The sequence below is a fragment of the Ciconia boyciana genome, chromosome 18 (assembly GCF_034638445.1).
Source record: "Ciconia boyciana chromosome 18, ASM3463844v1, whole genome shotgun sequence".
Taxonomy (NCBI): Eukaryota; Metazoa; Chordata; class Aves; order Ciconiiformes; family Ciconiidae; genus Ciconia; species Ciconia boyciana.
This window is the reverse complement of record NC_132951.1, coordinates 12,003,886-12,029,889: the sequence shown is the minus strand read 5'-3', so window position 1 is coordinate 12,029,889 and position 26,004 is coordinate 12,003,886. Positions and strand designations below refer to the sequence as shown.

The 26,004-nt window shown below is 47.8% G+C and overlaps 1 protein-coding gene across 8 annotated transcripts in view; it reads right to left on the bottom strand.

The window, feature by feature from the left end:
• The window catches only part of ZNF618 (zinc finger protein 618), a 166,950-nt gene that overhangs the window by 92,756 nt on the left and 48,190 nt on the right, over positions 1–26,004 (bottom strand). For all 8 annotated transcript variants that reach the window (XM_072883484.1, XM_072883485.1, XM_072883488.1 and 5 more), the window contains exon 2: positions 5,377–5,420. In XM_072883484.1, coding sequence (XP_072739585.1) covers positions 5,377–5,420 — 44 coding nt within the window. The remainder of the gene's footprint in view (positions 1–5,376; positions 5,421–26,004) is intronic.

The window sequence follows — 26,004 nt, the reverse complement described above, 5'->3', positions numbered from 1 at the left end:
TGAAAATCCCACAGGTGGCCTTTTAAAGAAAGGGGAAACAATTTAAATTGCTTTGCTTCTTGGAAACACTCAACCCTTGGCCTGTCCCCACACACATCCCTCCGTGGAGTGTGGAGCCCTCTCCCGAGGTTCAGAGGACCACAACTTCCAGCTTGGGCATGCATGGAGGTTGTCCTCCCCGAATGCTGGGGATCTGGTGAGGACTGGTCAGCAAGGAGAGGAGCCTGCAGAAGAGCTGGTGCCATTCCGGGGCAGACCCTCCCTTGGGTTACAGGAGCTGCTAGGAAGGACGTGTCCGCAAAGGACAGAGCAAGCAACATGGGGAGGAGAGGGAAAGATGCCACCAGCGAGGCTGGAGAAGGGTGAACTGAAAAGGAGGAAAGTAGGTGCAACCACTTCTCAATACCTTCTCCTCCAGCTGGAAAGTCAAGTTTTCTAAGATAGAGACTGAAACGACCCGACTGCCTAAGCACCACGGCTTGGTCTGGCATATCAGGGAAAACGGCACCATGACAGAGCTGGGAGACCCCCACGTCCCAGCCTAAAGCTCCCACTGGAAACGCACCTCCCTGCAGAGCGCTCTGCCTCCCTCCGGGCCAGCACCGCAGAGCCCTTCTGCTGGACCTCCATCTCCAAGAGCCCTCCCACCCTCTTCGGGACCATTAATGCTGCAATAAAGATGAGACCCATCCGTGCTCTCACAGCCAGCTCATAACCCCAGAAAGTCTGGGATTTTACCTCCGTTTTGGGAGCGGAGCATGCTGTTTTGCACAGCTACATCTGTGCTGCGAGCGGGTTCCCCGGCTGGTGACAGCCCTGGTGCAGACGGGGGCTGAGCTTCCAGCTGGCTCCGTTCCCTCCACAAACAGATGTAGTTCCTATATCAGGGTCTGATTTATTCAGCAGGAGTCTCGCACATTAAGTGTAGTTAAGTCTGAAAACAAATCTAATGACTTTTAAATAAATAGCCAACGGAGGACTTGAAACTAAAATTCTTCCTTCCTCTGACACCCACCATATAAACAATAATAATTATATAAAACCATGTCTAACACATGACTACACAAGGCTCTGGTGACCAAGAAAAGCACACGCTGCTTGTCAGACATAATTGCACATTTGGTTTTTCAATTATTTCTTGTCAAGATCCAGAGCCCACCATCTGAATGCTGACATTAATTATTGGTAAGTAGTTAGTTTTACAATAGCGTTATGGAGACTCCCAACGATTGCCCCGAGGTCTGCAGCTCCCGACGCTGTTCCCACACTGCCCTCCGGTCCCTCCAAGCCCTCCAGGACTGTCACGCAGACTCACACCAGTGAGTGATACCGAACCCAGGCCACCATGCGCAGAAGGGGCTTCAGAAGAAGCTTCAAGAAACTTTCCAGCAGACAGCAGCAAGGTAACTGATCCCCAGGCAACGTGCCTCATCCACAAAAGCCCACGTCACCTACTGATGCCATGTTCCAGTTGAGTCCCTTCTGAGCCCCATTCGAGCACCCGACTCTTGGCAACACGCTCCAACAGCTAACTGCCCATCATGCAGGAAAAAATCCTGCCTTTTATTGGCTTTTAATTTGCTGCCTTTTAATTTCGTTGACTGTCTTTTTTTTCCTTGCAAAAGGAAGAAAGAACTCTCTGATCTACCTTTTCTGGAGTGTTCAAAAACACGCACAGCTTTGTCATGTTGTCTCTTAGTTGTCATCTTCCCCAAGGCAAACAGCCATCTCTCTTCCAGCTCCCCTTAAAGGAAAGGTTTTTTTCTATGCTCCTAATAATTCTCTTCACTTTGTAAAATTTCCCATTAATAAGCATTCAGTGAGGTACAGGAACCACACACAAGTTAATAAGGTAGGAGAATAGTGAGTGCTTTCTGCCACCACTACTTCTCAGCTGCAAACAGCTGCACGTGCTGCACTGTGTTATTTCAAAGGCAGCAGACAGGCCCGATCAGAGCTGTGGGGGTGATAAAATCATAAAAATCCTGTGCCTTCAGAGCTTTTAACATTTACTTGAAACAGAATAAAATCAATTCAATAAAATAAATGAATAAAAATAGGATTGTCCCAATACTACGGTCACCACATTAAGATCAAGCAAGCTATAGTAAAAAAAAAAAAAAAAGTTGCAGAAAGGTAAAGTTGTCCTGGCAACCTTAGTTTGCTTATAATTTTACTGACATAAATCAATCGTTAAAAGCTTCCTTGATAGTTTGCAATTAGTGAGAGTTTCAAGCAGCAGCAACTTTGAAAAACATCTACCTTGTATCTCCAGCCACTAACAGCCTCGCAGATTTTGTCAAAGCCAAATTTCAACCTTCAGTCACTGACAGAGCTTTCTTGAAACATTAAATTTTCACTCCATTTTTTTTTTTTTAACTGACTTGGTCATTTTCCTTTTTTTTGACCATCTTTTGTTTAATCAGGTAGACGCTGAAGTGGATTTTGTTTCCACTTTTCTAAAAGAAAAAAGTGATGGCCAGTCTCACACTTCTCCATGTACGTACAAAACAACAGTGACAACGGAAGGAAGTCCTGCCACCCCGACGGGCGCTCGGGTACCCGCCTTTGGGAAGGCCATGGCTCACGCCCAGGAGGATGCTCGGGCGCTCTGCCCCGAGGGCACCCCCTCGCGCCTGGGAAGGGAGGACGCCCACAGGGGACACCCCGAAGGGTCAGCTCCCACACGGAGAACGCACTCACCCACCTGCTCTGCAAAACCCTCCAGCGAGAGCTTCAAAACTGAGTTATAAGTCAGAATAAAGAACTTCAGGGAAGGAAGCGATGCCCGGCTCCTTTCCCCCTGCTCCTCAGCCTACGCCCCGTTTTCCTTCCAGCGCTCCGTTCAGGCTAATTCCCAGCATCCCGCGAGCGAGCACTGCTGGACCGCACTGATGAGCCACCCCAAAACTGGGAAAAGAGTTTTCCTCTGTGTAAGACACCCGATGCTGGCACTGCTCCCCACTGCCCAAATCTGCCTGCCCACCCCTCCCCCCTGCCGAGCCCAACCCAGCGGGCACCCCAGAGGCGTTCAATGCCAGGCAGCGCTGCCATACCGAAACGCTGCCAGTAATGAGGGTATTTCATTCTGGAATGCCGAGCAGTGGAGCCGGGGTGCCGGGAAGGGACCGTGGCTGTCGCGGCGGGGAGTGCTCACTGCATGCTCAGCAGCAGGAGGCGGGGGGAGGACCTGCACCGCAGTGTTTCGGAGATCAGAAGAACGGAGAGGGGTTTTAACATGGAAGGATGTGTTCCACCTGACAGATAAAACTTCAGCAGCACTTTCAAGTCCCCGGAGGGAACAGGAGAGTGTTCTGGCACACAGTTAGTGGAGAGACAGTATCACTGGCGATGCAAAGGGGAGGACATGAAACACAACTCGAGCTGTGAAGGAGGCAGGCGGCGCTGGAAAGGAGCGCTGGTGCTCGCTGCTTCGCGGCCAAGGGCTGTGGGCACCCGGAGAAAAGCCTCGTGTCTCACCAGGGTCTGCTCCCCGCAGCGCTGGTGGGCTGCCCCAGGCAGGGGAGCAGCGCCGAGCCCGGCAGCAGCAACCGGCAAACCTTGTCTGGGTGCAGCGGCGGTGGTCTCACTCCACACAGATCATGACACTGCAGAGACGGTGGCTTCTGCCACACCATCACAGCTTCACTGCTTGTGCCACTGCAGCGTTCAGGTGCTGCCCATGCCGCTGTGCCCCCTCGCTGAGGAAGGGGCAGGTGATGCTGGTGGAGATGATGCCAGGACGGGGTGCAGCCCCCCATACCACGCTGACTTTTTTCCTCGGCAGCCCAACTGGCTCCAGTTTTCTGTTGTCCGTCTTCCCCCATCCATGCTGACGTAACCCACAAATGTGCCTCAGGTGCTCAGTAGTCCCCTCAACGAGCTGTGCATCGTCCCACCATGTGATGGCACCTCCCTGACTTTCCTACAATCTTCTCCAACTCTACTGGATGTTTCTGTGCTCCCCTGCAGCCCGCTCCCCTTCCTGGGCCATGCTCCTCTCCCTTCCCTGGTGCATCTCAGCATTGCTCCCATTTCCAGCCTGACATCTCTAATCTCCTACATTTCCACCTGTTTTTACCACAAAACCTTTTAAACCTGGGAGATGAGTTTGCCAGTTTGCCTGTGGATGGCTGACAACCAGGAACCAGCTTCAATCATGCACGGGACCAGGTAAATCCGACTGTCACCAAAGGCACGCTTTGCTGCCAGCTCCCACCACTGCCCCAGCACTGCCCAGCACATCAAAGCTGCTCTGCAGAAGAAACCCAGCTAAAAGGAATTTGTGCCTGGCCAAGGACAGAAAGCTGCCCCTTCTTCCAGGCTTTCACAGCTCTGGACTGACTCCAACTCTGACAGACGTTGGACAGTGGACGCTGCAGGAGACTTTTCCGGCAGGTCCCCCTGACAGCTGGAAGCACCCACATGAGTATCACTCACCCACCACGGAAATGCAGCCACCCTGGGGGGGGAAGGCACCACGCACCCGATGCTGTTGGGTTTTGGGGGCTGCTTTGGTAACCCCAGCACTGGTGCAGCTCAGCCACACCGGTGCCAGGGCTGGACATTCCCCATAGCCCGCTCAGCCCAGGCTGCTGGCTGCTCCTCTGGGGACGGAGAGGGACCAAGAAGCACCATTTTTAGTGCTTCCCAGCACGCCCAGCAAGGTGAGATGCCCTACGTCATCAGCAGGAGATGGAGAGGCCACAGCACCAGGCAGACCCAACCTCATCCCCTCCCTCTTCTTTGTGCCGGGCTTTCCCCCCACTGCTCGCACCGGGGCTGCGCGCCACCGCGCAGGGCTGCCGGGACGCGCCAGCTGGGGGGCTGCCACACGCCCCCGGCACCCTGCCCACCGCCACACTCACCGAGGGTGACAGCAAACAGGACACCTGGAGCAGAGCCCCCTGCGTGGGACTGACATGTCCCGTACCCACCATAGTGGGTGCTGCAGAGACACCCCTTAGCGGGATCAGAGGGGGCTGGGTGACACCCCCTCCTATCCTCTTGCATGGGAGCAGGGGAATCTGCACCCAACCGCCGCAGCACGGCCCAAGGTGCCCATCCAGGAACCTCATCCTGCGATGGTCTTTGCACCACGGTGTGGCACAGGGCCAGGGGGACTCAGCCGTACCACCCCGCACTGCATGCAAACCGCCTCTCCACCCAGTCCCCGAGGCCAGAACAATCCTTCTTGCATCTGTCTTTTTAGGAAAATCCAAAAATGGTGTATCGATGCTGTGCTCTAACAGCTCCCAACTCGTCCCTCTCGTGCGGTCGCCCTTTGCCACCCATCTCTGAGACAGAGAGCTGCATCTGAGCAGAGCCACATGGGCCCACCACGTCCCACCCCAGCAGAGAAAACCATCCACCTACCTGCTGGAAGAGCTCCTCCGCCCACTGCTGTTGCTCTCGTCGGCCTAAGGGGGCAAAAGACATGAAAAAAAAAGGCTGTTTAGGTTAAGAAAGGCAAGACTGCCCTCCAAACTCTTCCTGCTAGCATGCTGCACCCAAAATACCTGGGGTTGTTCCATTCCAAGTTACACACATGCCCCGGGCTCAGTGTTGGTGGGACACGTCCGTGCACTGAAACCCAGGTTTGCAGGAGGCTGAGGCAGATTTCAGACACAGCCCCACGCAGAGGCGGCTTTCTGAGTGAATTCTCTCCAGTTGCTCTCATGCAATTATTTTATTGCACTTTACCAAAGTTTAAAGTAATGATCCCTCCTATGCAAAATGATGCAATTTGCAGGAGGGAAATAAGGCAGAAATAGCCAAATTCAATGCTGTGTCCAAGCTGAGATGGCTCCGCTCCTGGATTAGAGGGGCAGGTCCAGTGCACCTCCCTTCGTTAGCGATGAATTGCCTAATTGAGCCCCTCTGGGCCGTTAGAAGGGGCTGAGCAGGGAAGTAACCAGGGTCTCCTCCTTTTCACCTCCTTCCCCCGGCTCTCTGATGAGAGGCTTCCTTGGAAAGACAATATTATTCCAAACCCAGAAATTTTATTTCTGAATTTGTGCAAATACAAGTTAAAAGATATTAGCTGCATTTCACATTTTGTGCAAATGGCAGAAACAGGCAATTCATGTGCAGCAGGATGGGGGCTAGCCAACGATTTCGATAAAATAAACCCTTTTTTAATTTAAATGCTAATGCACTGAATTAAAATTTAATAACTGAGGAAATTGAAAAGCCGAGCAGGAATATTGGAAATAAATCCAAGCAGAAACAGCTGAAATTAAAAATTCTAGAGAGTGGGAGGATAGCAGCTAAGCTGTCTTATATGATTACTTTTTTTTTTTTTTTTTTTTTCCCCCAGAACGAAGGGGGGAAGGAAAAAAATCCTATCTTTGGCTGGCTGTAGGGCAGTAAATCGAGAGTGCTGTGATTTATTGCTCAATTTTCCTGAGGGAAAAAGGCTTTCTTTCATGCTGAAATATTTCATAAATTTCAAGCCAGCATAAATTCTTAATTTAAAAGTTATGGAGGTCACATTTAGTGCACTGGTGCAATTCTGAAATCTTAAAGGAATAGCAACCAAAAATTGCAATTTGATTTTATTTTTTTAATTCTTCGTGTGAAATTTTGTTCAAAGGGACTCTCCAAGTTAACACAAAGCAGAAACACGTCCTGGCTTCTGAAGGTTTAAGAAATCCACTGGAAATGAAGAGATAAAAATCTAATTCAATTACGAAAAGGTATTTTTTTATTATTATTATTATTATTGTTAGCCACTTGAGGAATTTCTGTTAAAAAATTTCCTCCCTCCATTGCCTGGGAAAAGCCAGAAGGGAGGAGCTGACAATGTAATTGCTTCTGTTAGATCTCCAATCTTTTGTGAGCACTGATATGTTCATTTGTTATACAGCTGTTCAGCTACAGAAAGGATGTCAGAGCACCCATAATTCAAAGCAATCAATCAAAAATTAATGATTTGTCATGCTTACACAATGGGGAAAAAAAAAAAGCTTTATGGGTTCCTGCAACTGGTAGATTGCTCAAACCTTCGGGGCATTTTCTAGAAGATTAGATCTGTGTGTACAAAAAAAAAAGGAAAAAAAAAAAAGGGAAAAAGAAGACTTAACGTACAGCCAGGGCAGAAACCTTGTGGGGTGCTGGGGCGTTTTCCGAGATCCCCTAGGAATGGGGTGCGCTCCAATCCCCACCCGTTTAGAGCTTTCTGCACAACCCAACCTCGCAAGTCACCCTGCAAGCCGCACTCCCCAATCGCAGCGAAATTGCCCAAGCTCCTGCAATTATAATTCCACGTAAAAAACGCCCGCTGAATATAAAGGTCGCCTGGACGAGCGCTTGTGAAAGCCACAAAATACAGACACCAAAGCTAAAGGTACAGCCCCGACTCTGCCTTCACATCATCTGCAGGACCACTCCAGCCACAACACCAAGTGTTACCTAAATACTACCAAAAATTAAAACATTTCAGTTTGGGAACCTTGTAGCCAACCTCAACTTTGGAAAACTGTCTGAGATTGCAAAGTTATTCATCCTCCACGTAAGCAAGAATTTCTTTACATACAAATTCATTTTAGGAACGTGTCATGCAGGGATCGTGCTCCCGATACAAAGCGTGTCGATGTCCCGATGCCGTATTTTATTCCTGGTTATACACATATGTTAGCTGGTGCCTCCGGTGTGATTTACCGCCCAACCTAACGCAAGTATTACTCTGTGAAGGATCATGCATGTAATTCATTTTATGTTCCTTTTCATATTTGTATTTGGAGTTGAGCGAACGAGTTGCTGGAAATAAATGATGTGGTGACTGCAGCCTCTGCGATTCCCAACCATCGCTGACCGACTGCACAGCACCTTCTGGGGCCAATACGCAATTTTATTATTTACTTCTTTTTTTGCTTACCTTCCCCATTCTCTGTGTGTCTGCCCTGCCTGATAGCCCCTTTCTGTCTTTTTTTAATTATTTTTTATAATGCCATTTTTTTGCTTTTTGATCTCTTTTCATGAGCAATTCATGGACTCCCCTCTCTCAGGATGTAGCATGTACCGGTACAAAGGACAACACGTGCATGAAGAGCACAGGAAGGGAGGTGCAATGGTGTGAACCCACCAGTGTTAGGGACTTTGTTTATTTTAAAAGAAAAAAAAAAAAAGGAATCGCAAGAGGTAAGAGCTCTCAATCTAGATGGCTTCACACCAGCCAAAATGCTCTTGGAGAGGAGGTATCTCCTGGGCATCTCCCATGGGGGAAACACTCAAAAACCACTGACGGACATGGGCAGAGCCAGCACAGTTGTTTTGGGGCTGCTGCAAGCCCATGGCTGACTTCTTAGTTTGGATCCATTAGAGCTAAACAACAAGCCAAGTCTGAACGAAATCAGATCTAGCCGTCGTAAAGGTTTCTGGATGCTTAAATAAGCCCATCCTCACCAAAGGTGCCACCAGGAGACACCTTCACACACTGCTCCAGTTTCCAGACGTGAAGTTAACCGGCAAATTTTCTGTGCCAGCAATTTGTCTTGGTTACAAACTCTTTAGGAACAGCTCTGTTTAGTTCAGCAATTGTGCAGTGCCAAGCACAGCAAATCCCTGCCTGTCCTAAGGCTGCAAGATGATTTAATCACAAATCACCAGCACCCGCGCTACCCGAGACCACGGTGTGCCCAGCCAAAGCGCGGGAAGAGAATTACCTCTGATTGTACATGGTATGCAAAGGTGAAAAAGCATAATAAAGAAGCGCCATGGTGTTCTCCTCAAACTTTGCAAAATAAACACAATTACAAGCTTAATAAAAAAGGAAACATTTCAGCAAAGTGTATATAAGTTGACCTAAGTGAGCCATTTGATGTCCCTCAGCTCTCCGTGGAAAGAGGCAGGATCACCGTGACGTGATGCCCAGGACCCCGTTAGGCGGCTCCAACCCTCAGCAATCGCAAAGCAAATCTCAAAAATAACCTCAACGCCAAAGACCGACTGACTCGAAGCGGTGGATGTGTCTTTGGCGCCTGGCCAGGTGGCAGCACCCGCTGTGCCGTGGGACGGGGCTGCCCAAGGAACCGGCCATCGCACCCGGCTCGACCCCCCTGGAGCAGCCTGGGCAACTGCCACCTCCGTGCCCAGCAGAACAGAACAACTCCGCTCCGTGGTGGCACCACCCTGGCCTCCAGCCCGCAGCCCCACCTGAAAGGCGACCGCCTCCCTTCCCACTCTGCTCGGGCTCACCTTCAGCACGCAGAAAAACTGGGGGATGCGTACACGTATTTTTTACAATCTGGCTGAAATAAGCTTTTTTCCTTTTATTTTGCGGAAAGTCCATTCGGAATCAAATGTGAAGGGATGATGCCTTTTGCAGGCCACGCTATTAATCCATTTAAAATAAAACATTGCATTTAAATTCTAAAAAGTGGTATATTTAAGGACTACAAATACTGTAAGCAAGTCGAAGTGGTGAATTGCTGGAAATCACCATTTAACCGCCAGCAACCAGAATGTGCCGAAATGGGTCAGAGCAGCTTTCAACAAAGTAGCGTCTTTGGGAAGGGCAAAGAGAAATCTGCGCACCAGTTTACCCAGGTAATTTAATTCAGTGACTTCTTCATTTATAATTGAAAAAGCAGAGGAGCAGAGTTTGCATCTGCCTGCCAGTTGGCGAGCAGGGGAGGATGGACGCAGGGCTCTGAAACACGGGCTGGATAATTAGTCATACAATCTCTCACATAAAATAATTTACAATTCAAAATATGATTCCCTAAAGCTGCTTTTGTACATATCGAGTACGTTTAAGGTAGTTTTGTTTAACTAACGCTAATAAATATCTCTTCAATTAACATGCACGAAAGCAGAATGTGGTTTCTGGCCATATGCTCCTCAACTCAAGTCGTAAGCGAAAAGTAAATCATGTGATAAATAAGAAATGTATCAGTCAACATCTCCTAACAGGATAAAGTGTCAAAAATTAGGAGTCCAAGCAGATGTATAACTGACCTGAGAAATGCATGTTTATAGAAAGGGCTACACTATATTGGGAAAAAAACCCAACATTTTAACAGTTACTGCAAAACAACAAAATCACTAAAAACCATAAAAATGTTAAATGAGATTTTGGAAGATTTAAGCACGGGCTTTCTGCCCGATCACTTAAATGATGATTAAAAACAATTATTCAAATCACTTGGATTTGCATCCACGTACGCCACGCTCAGATCCGCTCCCACGGGTGTGACGCCCAACGTGGGACCGGGGTGCCAGGACCCCCCCATCCGCCACCGCCAAAGCCCTCCCCAGGGGGGGAAAAGTTTTAAATCCATTTATTTATTCATACGCAGCCACCCCCTCATGATTTGCCTCTGAATTTCATCCCGGCTCTGCTGAGGGGAGAAACCCTAATTCTGCCCAGGGTTTGCAGGAAGAGCAGAAGCCGCTCGCCCCAGCATCTCCCCCAGAGCAGGGAAAAATCAGGTTTACTCTCCAGATGCTTTGTAAAAGGGCTGAATTGTTTGTTCTACCGGGGGGGGGGGGGGGGGAGAACAAAGAAAAAAAAAAACCCAAAACAACAACAACAAAAAAACCCAAAACCCACAGCCTACTTTCCCTGAACACCTTCCCAAACACAGCTGAATAATTTTCAGCGAAACACAAAACACACATAGTTTAGAAACGAGCCAGCAGCACCCAGCGTGGAAAATTTCACCCCAAATAATTAAAATTTGGCAACAGAGAAGCAACTGAAAACAGGTCTCACAAAGGAATGCGCCATAAAAATAACTGCAGGCCTGCCTACCTGCCCTGTCTGTTATTATTAACTTCAGAGCAACAGAAAATGCAGGAAGTGCCTTTTTTTTTTTTTGCCCCCCCCCCCCTTTTTTTTAAAACAAAGGGCAAGACATTGGCAGTTTCCTATTCAATTTTCATTAAAGAGGGGGAAAAAAAAAAAACAAACAACCAAGAAGCCCTGCACCACACCAAAACATCTGCAGAGCACAAGGACCCATCAATACGCCCGTGCCCTTTTTTTTTTTGATCTTTGCTTCCTCTCGCCAGTACAGGGGATGCTAAGGAAACCCACAGCCCCGGCTTCTGCATGGCACCGCAGTCCCCTACATCACCCCCTCGTTGTCCTGCTCATCCCCCCAAGCTCAGCGACGTCCCCCAAGGTCTATAAAGCCCATGGAGCAACGCTCCATGGAGCAGGACCCGTGCCCGGCCGCTTCCCTGCACGAAGGAGAACAATCGCTGGTGCTTCAGGCTACTGTGGCTTGTCCCGTCCTCATCCTTTGCCTTTGCAGATCTGTAAGGGCAGCCTCCAAAAGGGACGAATTTTCCACCAGGGAACAAAAGTTCCTTGGGCCGGAGGAATGCACTGCCTATTTCCTCAGCTGCAGCCTCCCCTCGAGAAACAACCAAAATAATAATAATAATTAAAAAAAAAATCTGCAAAGAAATCTGAGCTCTACCCAAGGCATCTTCTCTGGTCCCATGGCAGAGCCAAGCCCCAGGAGCGAGGGTCCCCTGTCCCCCCATGCCCATCGCGAGGTCTGCAAACACCCCCCGACCTGACTGTGAGGCAAAACCACCGAGACGCAGGTTGGGCATGCCAGCGGCAGCTTTAAAAAATAGTAGTGTCAAAATTATTCATGAGCAGGCAGGGGAATTTTGCCCTTTTACTCAGCTGCAGCCTTGCCACGGGAAAAAACAGCATGCGGATGGGCTGAGGTCAGTGCTTCTTCCTGCGGCAAGGGGGAAAACCCAACAGTAAAAAAAAAATCTGAGATTTTTGAGCCCTCCGAGCGAGAATAGCCGAGTGTTCTCTACTTGAGGTCATCAGAAGAAAAAGGCAGCAACTCCCATCCCAGCTCCTGCCAAGCCAGGGATGAGCTTTCCAGCAGGCAAGAAGGATGATGGAGGCACTGATGATGGGAGCAAACCAAACTGGCCAGGGACACATGCGGGTGATGCTCAACACCTCCACTGCTGGAGCATGGGGACATCTGAGACGTGGTGGTACCAAAAGCCCATGGACTCATCAGTGTGAAGATCAACGATCTCCTTTGGGCTCTAACGCAGCGTACAGGAAAGTCTCCAGCATGAAAGAAAGGTGCTCGTTACTCCTGGGCATACACATTATTTAAGCCCAGGTTTAAAATAACAACGTTATTTTAAACGTTGAGATTTCCCAGGTTCACTCACGGGAAGGTGCCGGGGTGACTGTGACCTGTAGGGACACGATCTGTCCCCAGCACCCCGCGTCGGACAGACGGAGCGTCCCAACACTCGGCACCTGGGGACACAGGGAGCTCGTCATTCCCCACGCAGCTGCCCTGAAGCCCCATGTCTGGAGCATGTTTGAGCAGACCTAAATTCACAAGCTTTATTGAGCAGCCACCTCACCCACACAAGCACCTCCACCACATTTACACATGCAAATAAACGCCTCCTGGACGTGGTTGCTCAGCCTAAAAAGAAATCAGAGCGGTTTCTAGATAGGAAAACAGCATCACCCAAGCTTGGCCAGGCCACGTCCCCCTCTTGCTGGTGGCCATCCTCCCAAAGAGGACGTGTGTCAGGGAAGACCTTAAGCCAGCGACCACCATCACCGAGGGCAATGGTACTGCAGGATCACAGTGCTTGGGCAAGGACACCCAGGACCTTCCACCACGAGAGCGCGTTTCAGCTGCACAGCAGACGCTCTTGCCCCCGTCGACTGTCCCAGGTGAAGCCAGGGGTCCCCCTCAGTCCCACCCAGGGAGCTGAGGAGTGACCCCGCTCTCCCAGTGCCCCTCCCTGCGGTACCGGGGATAATTAACAGCTGACGAGACTTCTCACCACTCGTCTTCCCGCAGGTTCCCAGTCCCCGCGAAGCCGCTAGGTGCCTCCCAGATACTAATTAGTAACAAACACTAATGACGCAACCAGCTAGGAGGTTGATCAGCCCAACGCAACGGTCAGGTGCGAGCACGGGATTTCACCGGAAAAGCCGAGATGGGACTGATCCCCTCTGCTCTGGTAGTTTCACTTCTGACTTCACCCGGGGGCCCTCTCTACGCTGATTTCCATTCTCTTTGTATTGGCAGGAGAAATATTTTTCTTTTAACTTTTTTTTTTTTTTTAAAACGTTTTTTTTTTGCTTGGTCTTGCAAACGGTGGGACTGGGTTTGCTCAGACTTCTCCCCAAAACTGTTATCTGGGGCAGAGAAAGCTGCAGCACGGAGGTACAAATTCTAAGTAGGCAAATAATAATAATAAAAAAATCATGATTAAAGTCTAGAAATTATACTCACTCAGTTTCATTGTATTTACTTCTTGCCTACCATTTATTATCTTCCCATTTTATAATCTTAATTTAATAACTTGGGTGTCTTGCCTGCATCCGCCCAATTTCCGAGCTGTCTCAGTAACTCATAATTACAAGTTCTTCTAAAAAGTTTCAAACTGAAAAGGTCGAATTCCTGCTGGAAAAGGCACCCATGGGGTTTTGCTAACCGGGAGAGCTGTGCAACCACCAAAATCAGCGAGGCAGTGAAAAATCCCAGCACAAAATCACCGCCAGCTGGGCCGGGTGCTGAACCACGCCAGCGCCTTTCCCTCTTGAAAGGGAAAAAACCTGCCTTTGAAGGAGCCCAGGTTTTCCTGTCACCTACCATGCGCTTTGGCTCCCGATACTTCAGACAGTCGCAGACACGTTTAAGGGCTGTAAGCAGTTGCCTTTGAGTCAAGGGAATATTCATATGAGTAATTTTATGAACTTGCTGAAAGTACTGGCAGAATCTGTGCTTTGAATTTCAATTTTTCTCCCGTGGCAGCCCAGGGAAATTCAAGTAGCACATCCTAGCAGAAGTAGACTGAACAAAGGGAACATTAAATAAATTTTAACCTAAAACTACAAATGTTCAAACAAGTATTAAAATGCTTCGGCCTGATGTACCTTTTTTTTTTCCCTCAAAAACAGTCATGAAATTAAAATTATGAATTAAATCAATACAGCAAATTGGTCTGGATTTAAAGAGTTACTCCTTGATTATAAGCAACTGAAAAGTAATCAAAATATTTTTTCCATCTCCTGTTGCTCAGTGCTCTCCTTTCTCTGTTCTTTACGAGCAAAATAATCAAATTGAGGGTGAAGAGGAGAAAAGGCATTACTGATTACTTCTGAACTCTCATATTATAAAAGCTGGAAAATAAGAGTGACCGGGTAAAACAACAGAATTATCTGCATCAAGCAGTTGTTTACAGATGGTATGAGTTTCCCAGCAAAAGAAACAGCTGGAAATATTTTTAAAGAATAAATGTATACGGAATGAAACCTTGGGGGGGAGGAGGGGATTATTATTTTTTACTTGGGGGAAGAAAAGGGGGAGAAGGAGCCATGCGATAGCATTTCAGAAATCCACCCATTTTTCCAGGTTTCCAATTTCACAGGAAACTCTCAGGAAATCAATTTTTTAAAAAATCCCGTTACAGGCACTTTTCCAAGTTGATAAAACAAACATATCTAATAAGCTACGAGCGCACACGGAAAAAAAAAAAAATTAAAAATAGGACGTATTTATAGAAGGAATCCCACACATTTTACTACAGAAGTGCTGTTAAACACATTTTGTTCAGGCGTTTGTGAGCAGGCACATCTCCTGGCTGTGCGTGGGCTGGCCTTGCTTTGAGATGCCGCGTCTGATGGGGCTGCGATAGCTTCCCACCGCACGAGCTACACCCCAGCAGGAACCGTCCACCTGCAGAGATCCAGCCCTTCCCCGCTGGAGCCGATAGGATGCAGTGGGAAAGACCTGAAAGTTGGGTTTAAGACAAACCACCTCGCAAGTGGAGCGGGCTGGGAGCACGTGCATGGGCTCTCACCGCAGCTCAGCTGGTGGGAGGCAACCTGAGAAACCATTTTATCTCCACCACACGTGGAAGAACTCAGCAGAAGTTGAACCGGAACAGTTTACCCCAAAATAAGTCTCTCTGCAATCACAGCGAGAGAGGGCTTCACAGTGGTTGGAGATGTGCGGTGGGAGCACAGCCTCCCGGGCAGTCCCGGTGTGGAAGTGGTAGTCATACAGCTTGGTATGGTTTGGCCAAAGCAAAGACCAGCCAGGAGACACCTCAAGCTCTCAGACAGCAGGATGTCCAAATCCAAACACACTTACGGGTGCAACACTGCAACACGGATACGATGCGGGAACATCTTCTGCCATCGTTAGCCTGTAGCCCTGATGCACATCAAAGCAGGACAAGCACCTGACAGCGAGATGGCCCATCAGATACGGGCCCACCTGTATCATGAGCTGTTGTAGATGCTCAAATCCTGCTCTCTGAGCATTAAAAAAGATGCTGGGAAGGAGTTAGCCAAGCCTGTATCTAGAGGAAAAACCACCTCCAACTGGGTACCTCCCATCTGCCCATGAAACCTCCAAGTCCCATTGCTGCTTAGTAGCGTGAGAAGGACAGAGACTCACACGGATCATCCTCCTGGTCTCTTGCAAGAGTCTATAACCTTCAAGAATCCTCAACCCAACACGCAAGGAAAAACTAAAAACAAAACCAAAACCAACTGATGTCAAGAACCTCCTCAGAGGACCGCTCGCACTGGTGGGACATCCACCAACCACAGCGTCGTGGATCTCGGAGCCAGGAAGGAGCCCTTCTTCCAAGAAGCACTTCTTGGAAGAAGCTTTCATAAGACTAAAACTTTGCCCCTTAAATCTGCAGGGGCTGTGAAGCATGTCCCAGAGGAGCTGCTCCAGCTTGTGGTTAAGTCACCTGTGTTTCAGTGGAAGTAATGTGATCCCTGGGCAGAACTGTACATTTTGGAGTTGGTTTTACCTCTTTTTTTAAAAAATTTTGGAGAATGGTTTGGGTCCCTCCATAATTAACAGCACTGCACAGATGCAAGGTGCTGACAACATTCAGCTTAAATCTGAGGTACATAATGGAAAATTAAACATTTGTCAAACACATGATCATCCAAGGCAGAAAATTAGTATCTAGAATTTAAAAATGCATAATTTGATAAATATCACAGTGAGATGGTGTTAGGAACAGGACCGTAAAGAGGTCCAGCTCAAAGGTCCAGCCAAGGGTCCCCTGCAAGGCTGGCACCCAAGACTATGCGACACCCTTTCCCGACGCTAGCAGGGAAGGCTGTCCATTTGCAAAATATAAATTTTATCCTTATAAATAAAATCCCTTGAGGCATTTAGAGATGGGCTGAAACTAAACAAACATTTACTGTTGGGAGGTTAACTACAGGATGTCACCTTCTCTCCCAGTTTTGTATGACTGGCCTTTTTTAATAGCATGAAATGGTGGTAATTTTACTTTGGAAAAGGAAAAAAAAAAGTCAAACCACACTGATCTAAAAGTAAGAAGGGGGGAAGGCACACAAAGCTGGATAATTTCTTCAAACTTAAAAAAGAGCAGTAATTATAGGGGAAAAAATTCAGAAAGAGTTTAGTCTGCTTGGCTCCCTCAAAAATGAAAAAAAAAACCAAGAAAAAAGCAAGAAAAAAATAGTGAAAAGAGAAAAAAGGACAAAACAGAAGGAAGGGGGAAAATGAAGGAAGCTGGAGAAAAAGCAGGCTTAAAGTAGAAATCTTAGAAATTCTGCTTGCAAAATAACTCCCATCAGCCAACCACTAATCCTATAAATATCACCAGATCGACTCCCTGAGCAGATATAAATCAATAAATAAACAAACAAACCTCCAAGATTTAAAAAAAAAAAAAAAAAGAAAGAAACCAAAATAAAAAAAAGACCAAAAAACACAGAAAAGCCTAGCTGCTCTCAGCAAGGCCGGGTGAGTTTGCCGGCTTCCCGAGAACGATGGCAGTTTGGAAAATAAGGGAAGAGGAAAAACAGCTTTTCCTGGGTACATTTAAACCTGCCGGCTGCAGCAGCGATCCTGCCCAGGCACCGCTTCTCCCCCTGCGACAGCCCCACTGTTGCCCCAGGGCAGAGGGGTGCTGACCCCGCAGCCCTCACCAGAAGCCCTCACACCGGGCACGGCATTGGGAAGAGCGGGATGTCACCCCCTACCATCAACCTTCACTTCTGTCACTCCCAAATCGGCATCTCCGAGCAACCGGTTGGGCTAAAGAAACCGTTTTTCAAGCAGTTTGCATGGGACAAACATCACCCGGACCCGACCTGCGTGACCTTCTATTCTCTATACTTCATGGAGCTGAAAAAAATGAGAGCACAAAGCTTCAGGGAAATTATTTTCAGCCAAGAGTGTAGCTATAGCGAGACCGACCACTGCATGGATTAGTGTCATTTTTGCTGAACCATTCATACAATAGAATATGACACTCATTTTCAAAAACTGGAAGTGACACAGTCTGACATTTAAAATTTTCTGATTCATACAGGCAAAATATCTGTCCTATTTGTTTTTTAAGCAAGAACGGTAAGATGTGTTCACAATCTAAATGAAGCTTTTGGAAGCCCCAGATTCTGTTCAACTCGAAACTACACAACCCAAAATGATATTCTTTATTTTCTGGCCAACAACAAAAATTAAAATCAATATCTTTTTCTTTTGGCTCAACCCAAAAAGGAATTTTTCAATTTGTCAGAGCTTCAAGGAAACCAAAAATTCTATTATTTGCACAGCCCTGCCGCCAGAAAGATTTGTCAGAGCAGCACAGGAGAACCGCCACCGTGATGTGACAAAGGTACAAATGTTCTTACAGGACCCATTTCGGGGTTGAATTTTGCAGGCAGCATCATTAGTCCTCTGCCGTCTGCCGGCCAGCAGCTGCTACAAAGTCTTGTGAAAGGAGAGCCAGCAGGTGTGATCGCCTCCCCAAAATTCAGACACAGCCTTCGGTCATGTCTACGAACTAGAGAGAAATCCCCCAGCCGGAGCGTTGAAGCCTAATTTCCAAATGAAGTCTGGGTTTCCCTGCAACACAGGCTGCTGCTGCCGGAGCCAGACAGGGTTGGTTCTGCCTCCGAGCTGGGAAAGGAGCAATGAACCCACTGAAATGGATCTGTGGTCCTTCGCATGAAAAAAATATTAGGCCAAGGGCTGTTTCCTCCTCCAGATGTGTCACCAGAAATCCTCCGACTGCCAGCCTGCTCCAGTCCCCCGAGAGTACCAACTGCAGAAGATGCTGGGCTGGGAAAAACTCATGTGTGCCAGCTTCCACAAGCTCTTCCATTAAAAAAGAAAAAATGATGCTCACCTACCCTGCACGCCGTGGCAGCCCCACAGACCATTACTCACCTTGGGTGCACTGTTTTCCACTCAGATCATATACAACCTCAGCAGCAGCAGCCATGGATATTTTCTATATGAACTGTTTTGTACCCAAGGAACATGGTATACCACAAATTTTGGGACTGGCTTAACGCACATCATCTCCAATAAATTATTCTACTGAACATCTGGAAAATTTCTTCAGACCAAGAATTGTTTTCTGCACATAACACTCCAAGTGTGGGATTAAAAGTATGGGAAGCTGTGACAATTCAGGGCATCTGTGTAAAAGCCCAGTAAATACCAGGGACTGTCATCGAATCCCCAAACTCCATCCTGGGTGAGGGACCTCTACTTTGATGCACTTTGCCTCCACATTGTCCTAAATATGAAGGAGGACACAGGACGTTCCTAAGTCTAGGAGAAGGTTGGCTGAAGAGAGATGGGCACACGAGAGACGCACACCCCCGGGCACGGGCAGGCCAGGGTGCGGAGAGCCTTTCAGAGAGCTTCACCATTACAAATACTCAAAAGCGTCTTCACTCCAGCCTTTTCCTGCTTTGTTGAGCTGTCAACTTCATTGGGGCATCTCCCAGTTCTTCAAAAATGCCATACATCTCCTCATCCATTGCAATGCATCCCTGAAGGCGTGAGCAGACACCCCAGGCTGGAGCTACGGACAAAGTTTGCTAAAGCTACAGCAGGTCAGAGATCTGCTCTGGGCCAGCAGACACCTGGCAGTAAGCCATGATACATTTTTTTCTGTGAAGAGGAGAGAAACAGGTAACCCATACCCAGGCTCAGAGAAAAAGCAAGGTCAAATTGCTCCAGCGTGTTAGGGCACAGGCTCAAGAGCCCAGCAAGTGTCCCACGGATAAGCTTTACCCTGCCAAGACAAGCTGAACACCTGCCGGGATGGTGACTGGACTGGGACTGGAGATAACCCAGGATGTTACACAGAAAATAGCCCCTGCTCTCACACTAGCGAGTCATGGGATAGATGTTATTCAAACCAGAGGAACACCTATCCTTTCATCCAGTTCCTTCATGTCTTTATCTAGCATTTATTTTAAAGACAGAAGGGCAATATCCAGTTAATTACAGTGTATTCCTTTGCCAGACGCAACCCCGAAAAACCCACAGCTAAGGGGCACCATCTCCCCACAGGCCAGGAATGATACAGAGAACGTACAATTCCTCCCTTGGTGGTTTCAAACCAGACCACCTCAGCAAAAATGGAAAATTGTTATTAACTAATGGTTATTTATTGGTGTAAAGAAAACTGAACTATAAGCCGCCTTCTCCTTCGAGCTAACAGAAGCTCCAGTCCGTGAAGCCACAGCTCCAAGAGATGCTCACTGCACTCCTGGTGGGCAGCGTCTGCCGAGAAGCCAGAGTGGGCTGTCCAGGGGAATATCTGCTGATCTAACCCACAACGCCTCCTCCAGTGACCGGCGAACATGCGAGCAAGCACACTGTAGGTCTAATCAAAGCTCCTGAAGCAGTGATTGTCTGAATATTTGCCCTGTCTAAGCTCCCTGCCCCCAGAAACCTAGGTGCCTACACGTCACAGCCAATGTGAGCAGATACGCAACGTAACCATGCCGGCGTACACGTGGCTCTGCTCAAGGACCCCAGCTGCTTTAGCTTAGGTTATCCCTACCTCTTTTTCTTAAGAAAGATAAATATGAATTGTCTTATGTCCACCTGAATGATCCAGAAAAGATGATCAAGCTGGTGCTCCTCACTAGATCTAGAAGATCACTGCCACTCGCGCACCTTACAGCTCTGAGACGCTTGTCCCAGGATCCGCAAACATGGGCCAAACTGCTTGAACGGCACCTCCACTGGGAGTGGGCAAAGGAGAGCGAAGGTGAACGCACGCTTCCGCAAAGGACAGCCGCGTCTACGTTAGTCGTGCCTGTACTGCAACGTCAGTCCGTCAGAGTCACCAGCCAACCTCGGAAAGTCAGGCTCCAGCCAAGTACTTGGGCTCCCCAGCAAGATCCGAGATGCCAAAGCAGCTTCCCGGCTCTAAGCTTGGAGGGTCTTCATAAAACTTTGTGCCTCGCAAACAGATTTTTGCGGACGTCGTGCACTCTGCGGAAAACCACAAAAGTCATTCTGCTTGCTACCACGAGGGCACGGCTACCCTTCGGCGCTGCCTCCGCACGGGCAACAAAGGAGCTTCACTACACCGGCACGGATTCACTACAATAATTCTCCATCACTGTTACTCTGCAGCGCCCTATTTTCTGCTCATACATATGGTAAGGCAGCAGCTTGCAGACTCAGTGTATTCGTCCCTGGTGACTGAATGCCTAGGTAATAAAAAAACAGAAAAAACCTATCAGGCCACAGCTATGCAGCCACTATATTGCAATATGAAGTGGACATACTCTCGACTCTCCTGGGATTCCCCGAAATTTGCAGCCAGGAGAGGGCTCAGAAAAAGGACATTCAGAAGGTAAAACCCCACGGTGCCTGTAAGGCTCTTAAACGTGGCCTCCAAGCTTCCCTGCAGCCGCTAATGGGCAAACTCTGCACTTCGCACAAATTATCGCGAGTATCAAGAATATCTTTACAGCGGAGCTTTTATTTCCATATATCCGAAGCTGCTTTCCCCTTTTGTTTCTTCTCTAAACCGGTTAAAATGAGCATTAAGGGATATAATTATGTTGTTAGCTTAATTGCCTACTTAAAGCAGAATCTACAGGGGTTTAATGCAAGATTTGAAAAAGGGGGGGAAAAAAGGAAATTGGGATATTAATGGATACAATTTTAAAAATGAACCTCTTCTGGGGAGAAGTGAGATTGGGGCATGGGACAGAGCGTGCGGGGGGAGGAGGTGGAATCAGCCCCCATCGGTTTCTGTCGCAAGGTTTTGTCAAAATGCAAATTGTTGGCCCATTCCTTCTCCAGCAGTCTAATTTTGGAGAATTTGACCTAATTAATCATTAACCACCACAAAAAAAAAAAGTATCCCTCCTTCAGTTTGAAACCTTAATGCTATTATTGGCGTGACACACTTAAGCTCAGGATAGGGGCTGTTATCTGGTACGCGCCTGATGCTGCAAGGACCAGTCCAGCTGGGAAAACTCTTGCTCCCACATCACCCGATGGAGAAATAACCATTTTCCACAGACAGAGGAGCACAAACAGGACAACGGGAGAAAAAATTTGGTACCCAGCCCTTATTCTGATAGCTGCTGTCTAAAAAGAAGTCACCGGTGTCAATATGCAAAGGCAGAAGGATGCTCATCACCCTAGGAGCCAACCCGCCCTCTCCCACGCACGCTCATGCACGGGCTGTCTTTTGTATTTATTTAGAAACACTGAACTAAATCTTCAAAGCTTTCCATGTTTACACTGCCTCGTTTAACTAATTTTATGCCAGCCCCAAAAAAAGCACAGGGCAAAGCCTGCTGACGAGCAGAGTGGAGAGCGACGCTTTCGGAGGCTGGAGAGCCAGCCGTGCATTGCGGCGGTCCCACCACTTCCCTGGTGTTGCTAACAGCATCGCACGGCTCTGGATGGGGAGAGACTTATACAGCATCAGCAAAAACTGGGGTGGTTGTTTTTTTTTCATTCGTGGTCCTAAATGCCTCTAATTTCTACATTTCTTCTCTCTTCCCATGGAGACTTGCTGTGGCTGGTATTGTCTCCACTGTCTCAGCAACTCAGATGCTGCTTCTCGAGCACTTTTGGGCTCCTCTAACTAAACCCTATAGATTTAAGCTTCTCCAGCACCAGGTTTCGTCAGACCTAGAATTAAGCTTAGCGCTCCTCCATGCCACCTTCCCCTCCCTAGCTCGACTGCTTTATTTAAAGTGCGGCTCTAACCAGAGCTAAATCCCACACTCTGAACCTCCAGTTTGACTCAGAAACGCGGTTTCTGCAGGTTTTTGATGGCCTTCCCCCTGTCCAGCGTTCACTACAGAGCTGGGGCACGCAGGGGACACAAAATTTGGGGGAAAACCCCACCACCACCTTTACAAGGTTTCACTGCCCGTATGACCCAGCAAGGGAAAAGTCTCATGAAAATCCAGTAAATACACATGGGAAACACTGTTTTGCTCCTGCAGAGATGGAGCAAATCTTCATCCACAGCGTTTGCTCAGAAATACACATCAAGCAAAACCAAGCACCACCATCTTCTTGTTTTCCCAGAAAGAGAAACAAAATGGTGATCGCAAAAGAGATGTTTTCCACCCAAAATGAGAGCCCTCCAAGGCCCGCTCCCTCGCCTAGGCTGTCCTAAAAGCTAATTTAAATAAAATTTTGAAATCTTTAAGAAAACTTTTCGTTATATTTATTATATTATTCAAATATTCAATACTCAATATATTATTTCAACTATTATTATATTTGAAATCTTTAAGAAAGCTATTTTTTGTTATGAACAGCTCTTTCCCTACAGCCTTTTACAGACCCCGCAGGGAGACCGTTGCTGGGATTTTGGAAACTGATGGCATCTGACGTGGCTGTGCAAGGGAACATCACACTCCTGGATGAATTATTGGTGTACTCAAAAAAAATCACAGAATTAATGTATTTCAGTGTCTCCTTGGGAACATAGAGGAAACGTGCACTGTTACAAAGTTCGATATTATTAGGAGGAATATGTATAGCACAAATTAAGGACTTCAGAGAAGAAGCCACCTTGGATCGTTTGATTAATATAGTAAGTACTTCCTATACCGACATAAGTGGATTTCAAACAACTTGAACTCAACATAATTAGATGGATTAATAAAGCACCAGAATTAAGACATTAGGTTGAAAGGAAAAATGTGGAAGAATTTGGAAATTAGCAGATAAAGTGAGAGAAAGTAAACAAGGGGATGCATCAATCGACAGGCTCATAAATCCCGGGGAGTCCAACGGAGAGTCCAACTGACCACGGCCACTGACCAGCAACGAACGGCACCGTCAAAAAAATCCAGCTTTAAAGCCCGTACCGGAAACGTAACCCCATGCACAGGTTACGTTAAAACCACACTGAAAAAATAACACCATTGCAAAATCAAAAGTCAGAAAATGCCAGTATTTTGGTGGAATCCACCCTGTGCTGTGCGCCGCCAGCCTGCCCTGCGCTCTGACGCAGCCCCGAGATGCTTGAACCCACGCCGCTTCTTCCACGGGACCCTCAACTCTTCCAGCGCTCACTCTGATTTAGAAAAAAAAGAAAAATAAAGGGGGAAAAAAAGAAAATTTCTACTGGCCAGACTGACCCGGCCAGGGCCACTGCTGGATGACCGCGTCATTGATTCTCCAATGTTTGTGCATAATGATTTTTTTTTAATTTAGAATTAAAATTTTTAGAATATTTTTTTGCAACAGTTACAAATTTCTTTTTATTAGTTTTTTACTATTTTTTTTCCTCCCGTATTTGTGCTTTCCTGCATACCGGGGTTTGGGCAACGCGGGGACACCGAGGCCGCGGGAGGGATGCTCTGCTCAGCCCCCCGGCCCCGCTGCATGCCACCCCAGCTGCCCCTTCCTCTCGAGGCTCGGCTGAGCATTTGCAGCTTGAGTACTTTCTGAGGTTAATAATTCAGCCGGATCAGGGTGTTTTTCCGCAGTACCATGTCCCTAAAATACAAGAAGTTCTCCCGATTTTCCGTTTGATGCCCAACAGCAGTTTTTGCCTCCTTCCCGGGAGCAAACACCTTGGCAACTGCACCAGCCCCAAACCTGCTGCCCGAGCCCGGCGGGTCATTTAACCACGGTTAGGAGGGAAGGTCTCAAAACCCACAAAAATTCCTAAAGATCAGCAAAAGGCAAAAGACCTTCAGAAGGGCAGGGATCCAGAATTGCCCAGGTCCAGTGCAACGTGCTTTCCCCCACACCCACGGCAATTTTTTGGGCTCACCGTGGGCAAACCCGTCTTCCTCTGAGCCTCATTCATCAGCCAGAGCAGCGGTAGCTCTTGCTGCAGCTTCTCCAAACAAATTCCCCCCTTAGGCAGACACCTGGCTTGGAAAATTTCGTCCCCAACACTTAAGAAGTTTTGGCAGAGTTATAAAGAGTCGAACGCAGGGGCTCATCGGAGTTGGGCAATCTTCACCGGCAGCGCCGCTGCCAGGTCCGCCTGCAACGCAGACACCCAAGGGAAGCAAAGGCCAAAACGAAAAATAATTAAAAAAAAAAAAAAAACCAGCAAAGAAAAAGAACATAAAATAAGCTGAATGAGTCATTGTTCGTCAGAGGAGAGGAGGAATTGGGATTTTTTTTTGTTTGTTTGGGAGGGGGGTGGTGCGTTAGAGATACTGAAGGAAGAAAGGTTGTTTTGTTTTGCTTTGTTTTACAGATATGTAACAGGAAAAGTCTTGTTTCAAGATTAAGTAGAGCTATTAATGACGAGCAAAATGGCTGTCAGTCACAGACTATATTCCCCGGGTAATGAACAAAGTAGTATTTTTGTTATCCACAAAAATAGACGGGCCCTCCCACCACCAGCCACCAGCCCGGGGCTCTCCGCAGCCCGCCGCAGCAGGCACCCAGCGCCGCAGCAGGCACCCACTGCCGGGACGGACCCTCCCGCACACCCAGCCCAAGCCCCGGCCCAGCCCACGCCTCCTCCTGCGCTTGACTTTAGTCGGGGAAATAAAGCTAAAGCCAAAATGGGGTTGCACACGTGAGCGGTTAATTCAAATCGCTTTAACTGTTTGCAGGAGGAAGGGCAACACGAGGATGCGAGAAAACAGCCGGTGCTGGCGGCATGAGTCGGCACGGATTGTGCAAACTGAGTCCAAACGGGCCTTTTTAGGGCTGTTTGTATAATTCTTTTTCCTTTTTTGATGAAGTGAAGAAGAAATAACATTAATGAATCATGAACACATCACGTGCCCGGTGACCTTGTGGAGTCACCAGCAACTCCCGCTCATTTATTTTTCAAACAGAACTAGGAAATAAATATAAAAGCATTGCTAGCCTGTGTCCTTCTCAACACAGCTGTCAGAAGAACAAAAAGAAAAGACGTTTGGGCAATAAGGAAGTAGGGAAGAATTTAAACAAACAGCCCCAGCGCAAACCCACGCCCCGGCCAGCACCCGTCCCAGGCACCCGTCCCAGGCACCCGTCCCACCGCCGTGCCCTGCCCGGGGGCACCAGCTCCGCTCGCAGGCAGCTGCCACGCAGGTGCTTTGCAAATCCCATCCCACACGCCAACGCAACTGAATTTTGGGAAAGCCTTTAATACCTCAAGCTCATAAAGTCTTGCACTCAAAAAAAAAAAAAAATATATATATACTTAGGGCTTTATATGAGCTTTTTTTTGTAGTTCCTATTGAAGTTTCAGCAAACTTACTAAAATAAGTGACTGGGAGCTTCACCCCAGTGGTGCCCCCATCTACTGCAGCCACCCAGATTTTGATCTGCTGGCTGACACCAGAGATAGAAGTGCAGGGCTGTTTGGGGGAGAACAGTATGCTCTGCCCGACGGGGAGCAGAGAGGTCCCTGGCCAGGTCCCCGGCTCTGTCCCGGCCCAGGCCAGTTTTGCAGACCCCCATGCACGCAGAGAGCGGAGGTTGTTACAACAGCTCTTGCTGGCAGCATGGGAATGCCCATGTTGTGAATCGTGTCCTTCCCTATAACGAGAGGAGAACTCAACATAAAACATTAGTGGTGAATTTCTTGACCTACACAAGGAGAATTTCCCATGGCCGACGATGCTGTAAAAAACGCAGTGGAGATAGCACACACTAATATTATTTTAAATTTCCTCTCGCGTTGGCACCAATAACCTGAATTTTAAGGTCATCTGACAATAGTTTTTGAAACATTTTGAATCAAAATGGTTTTTTTCTTTTTTTTCTTTTTTTTTTTTTT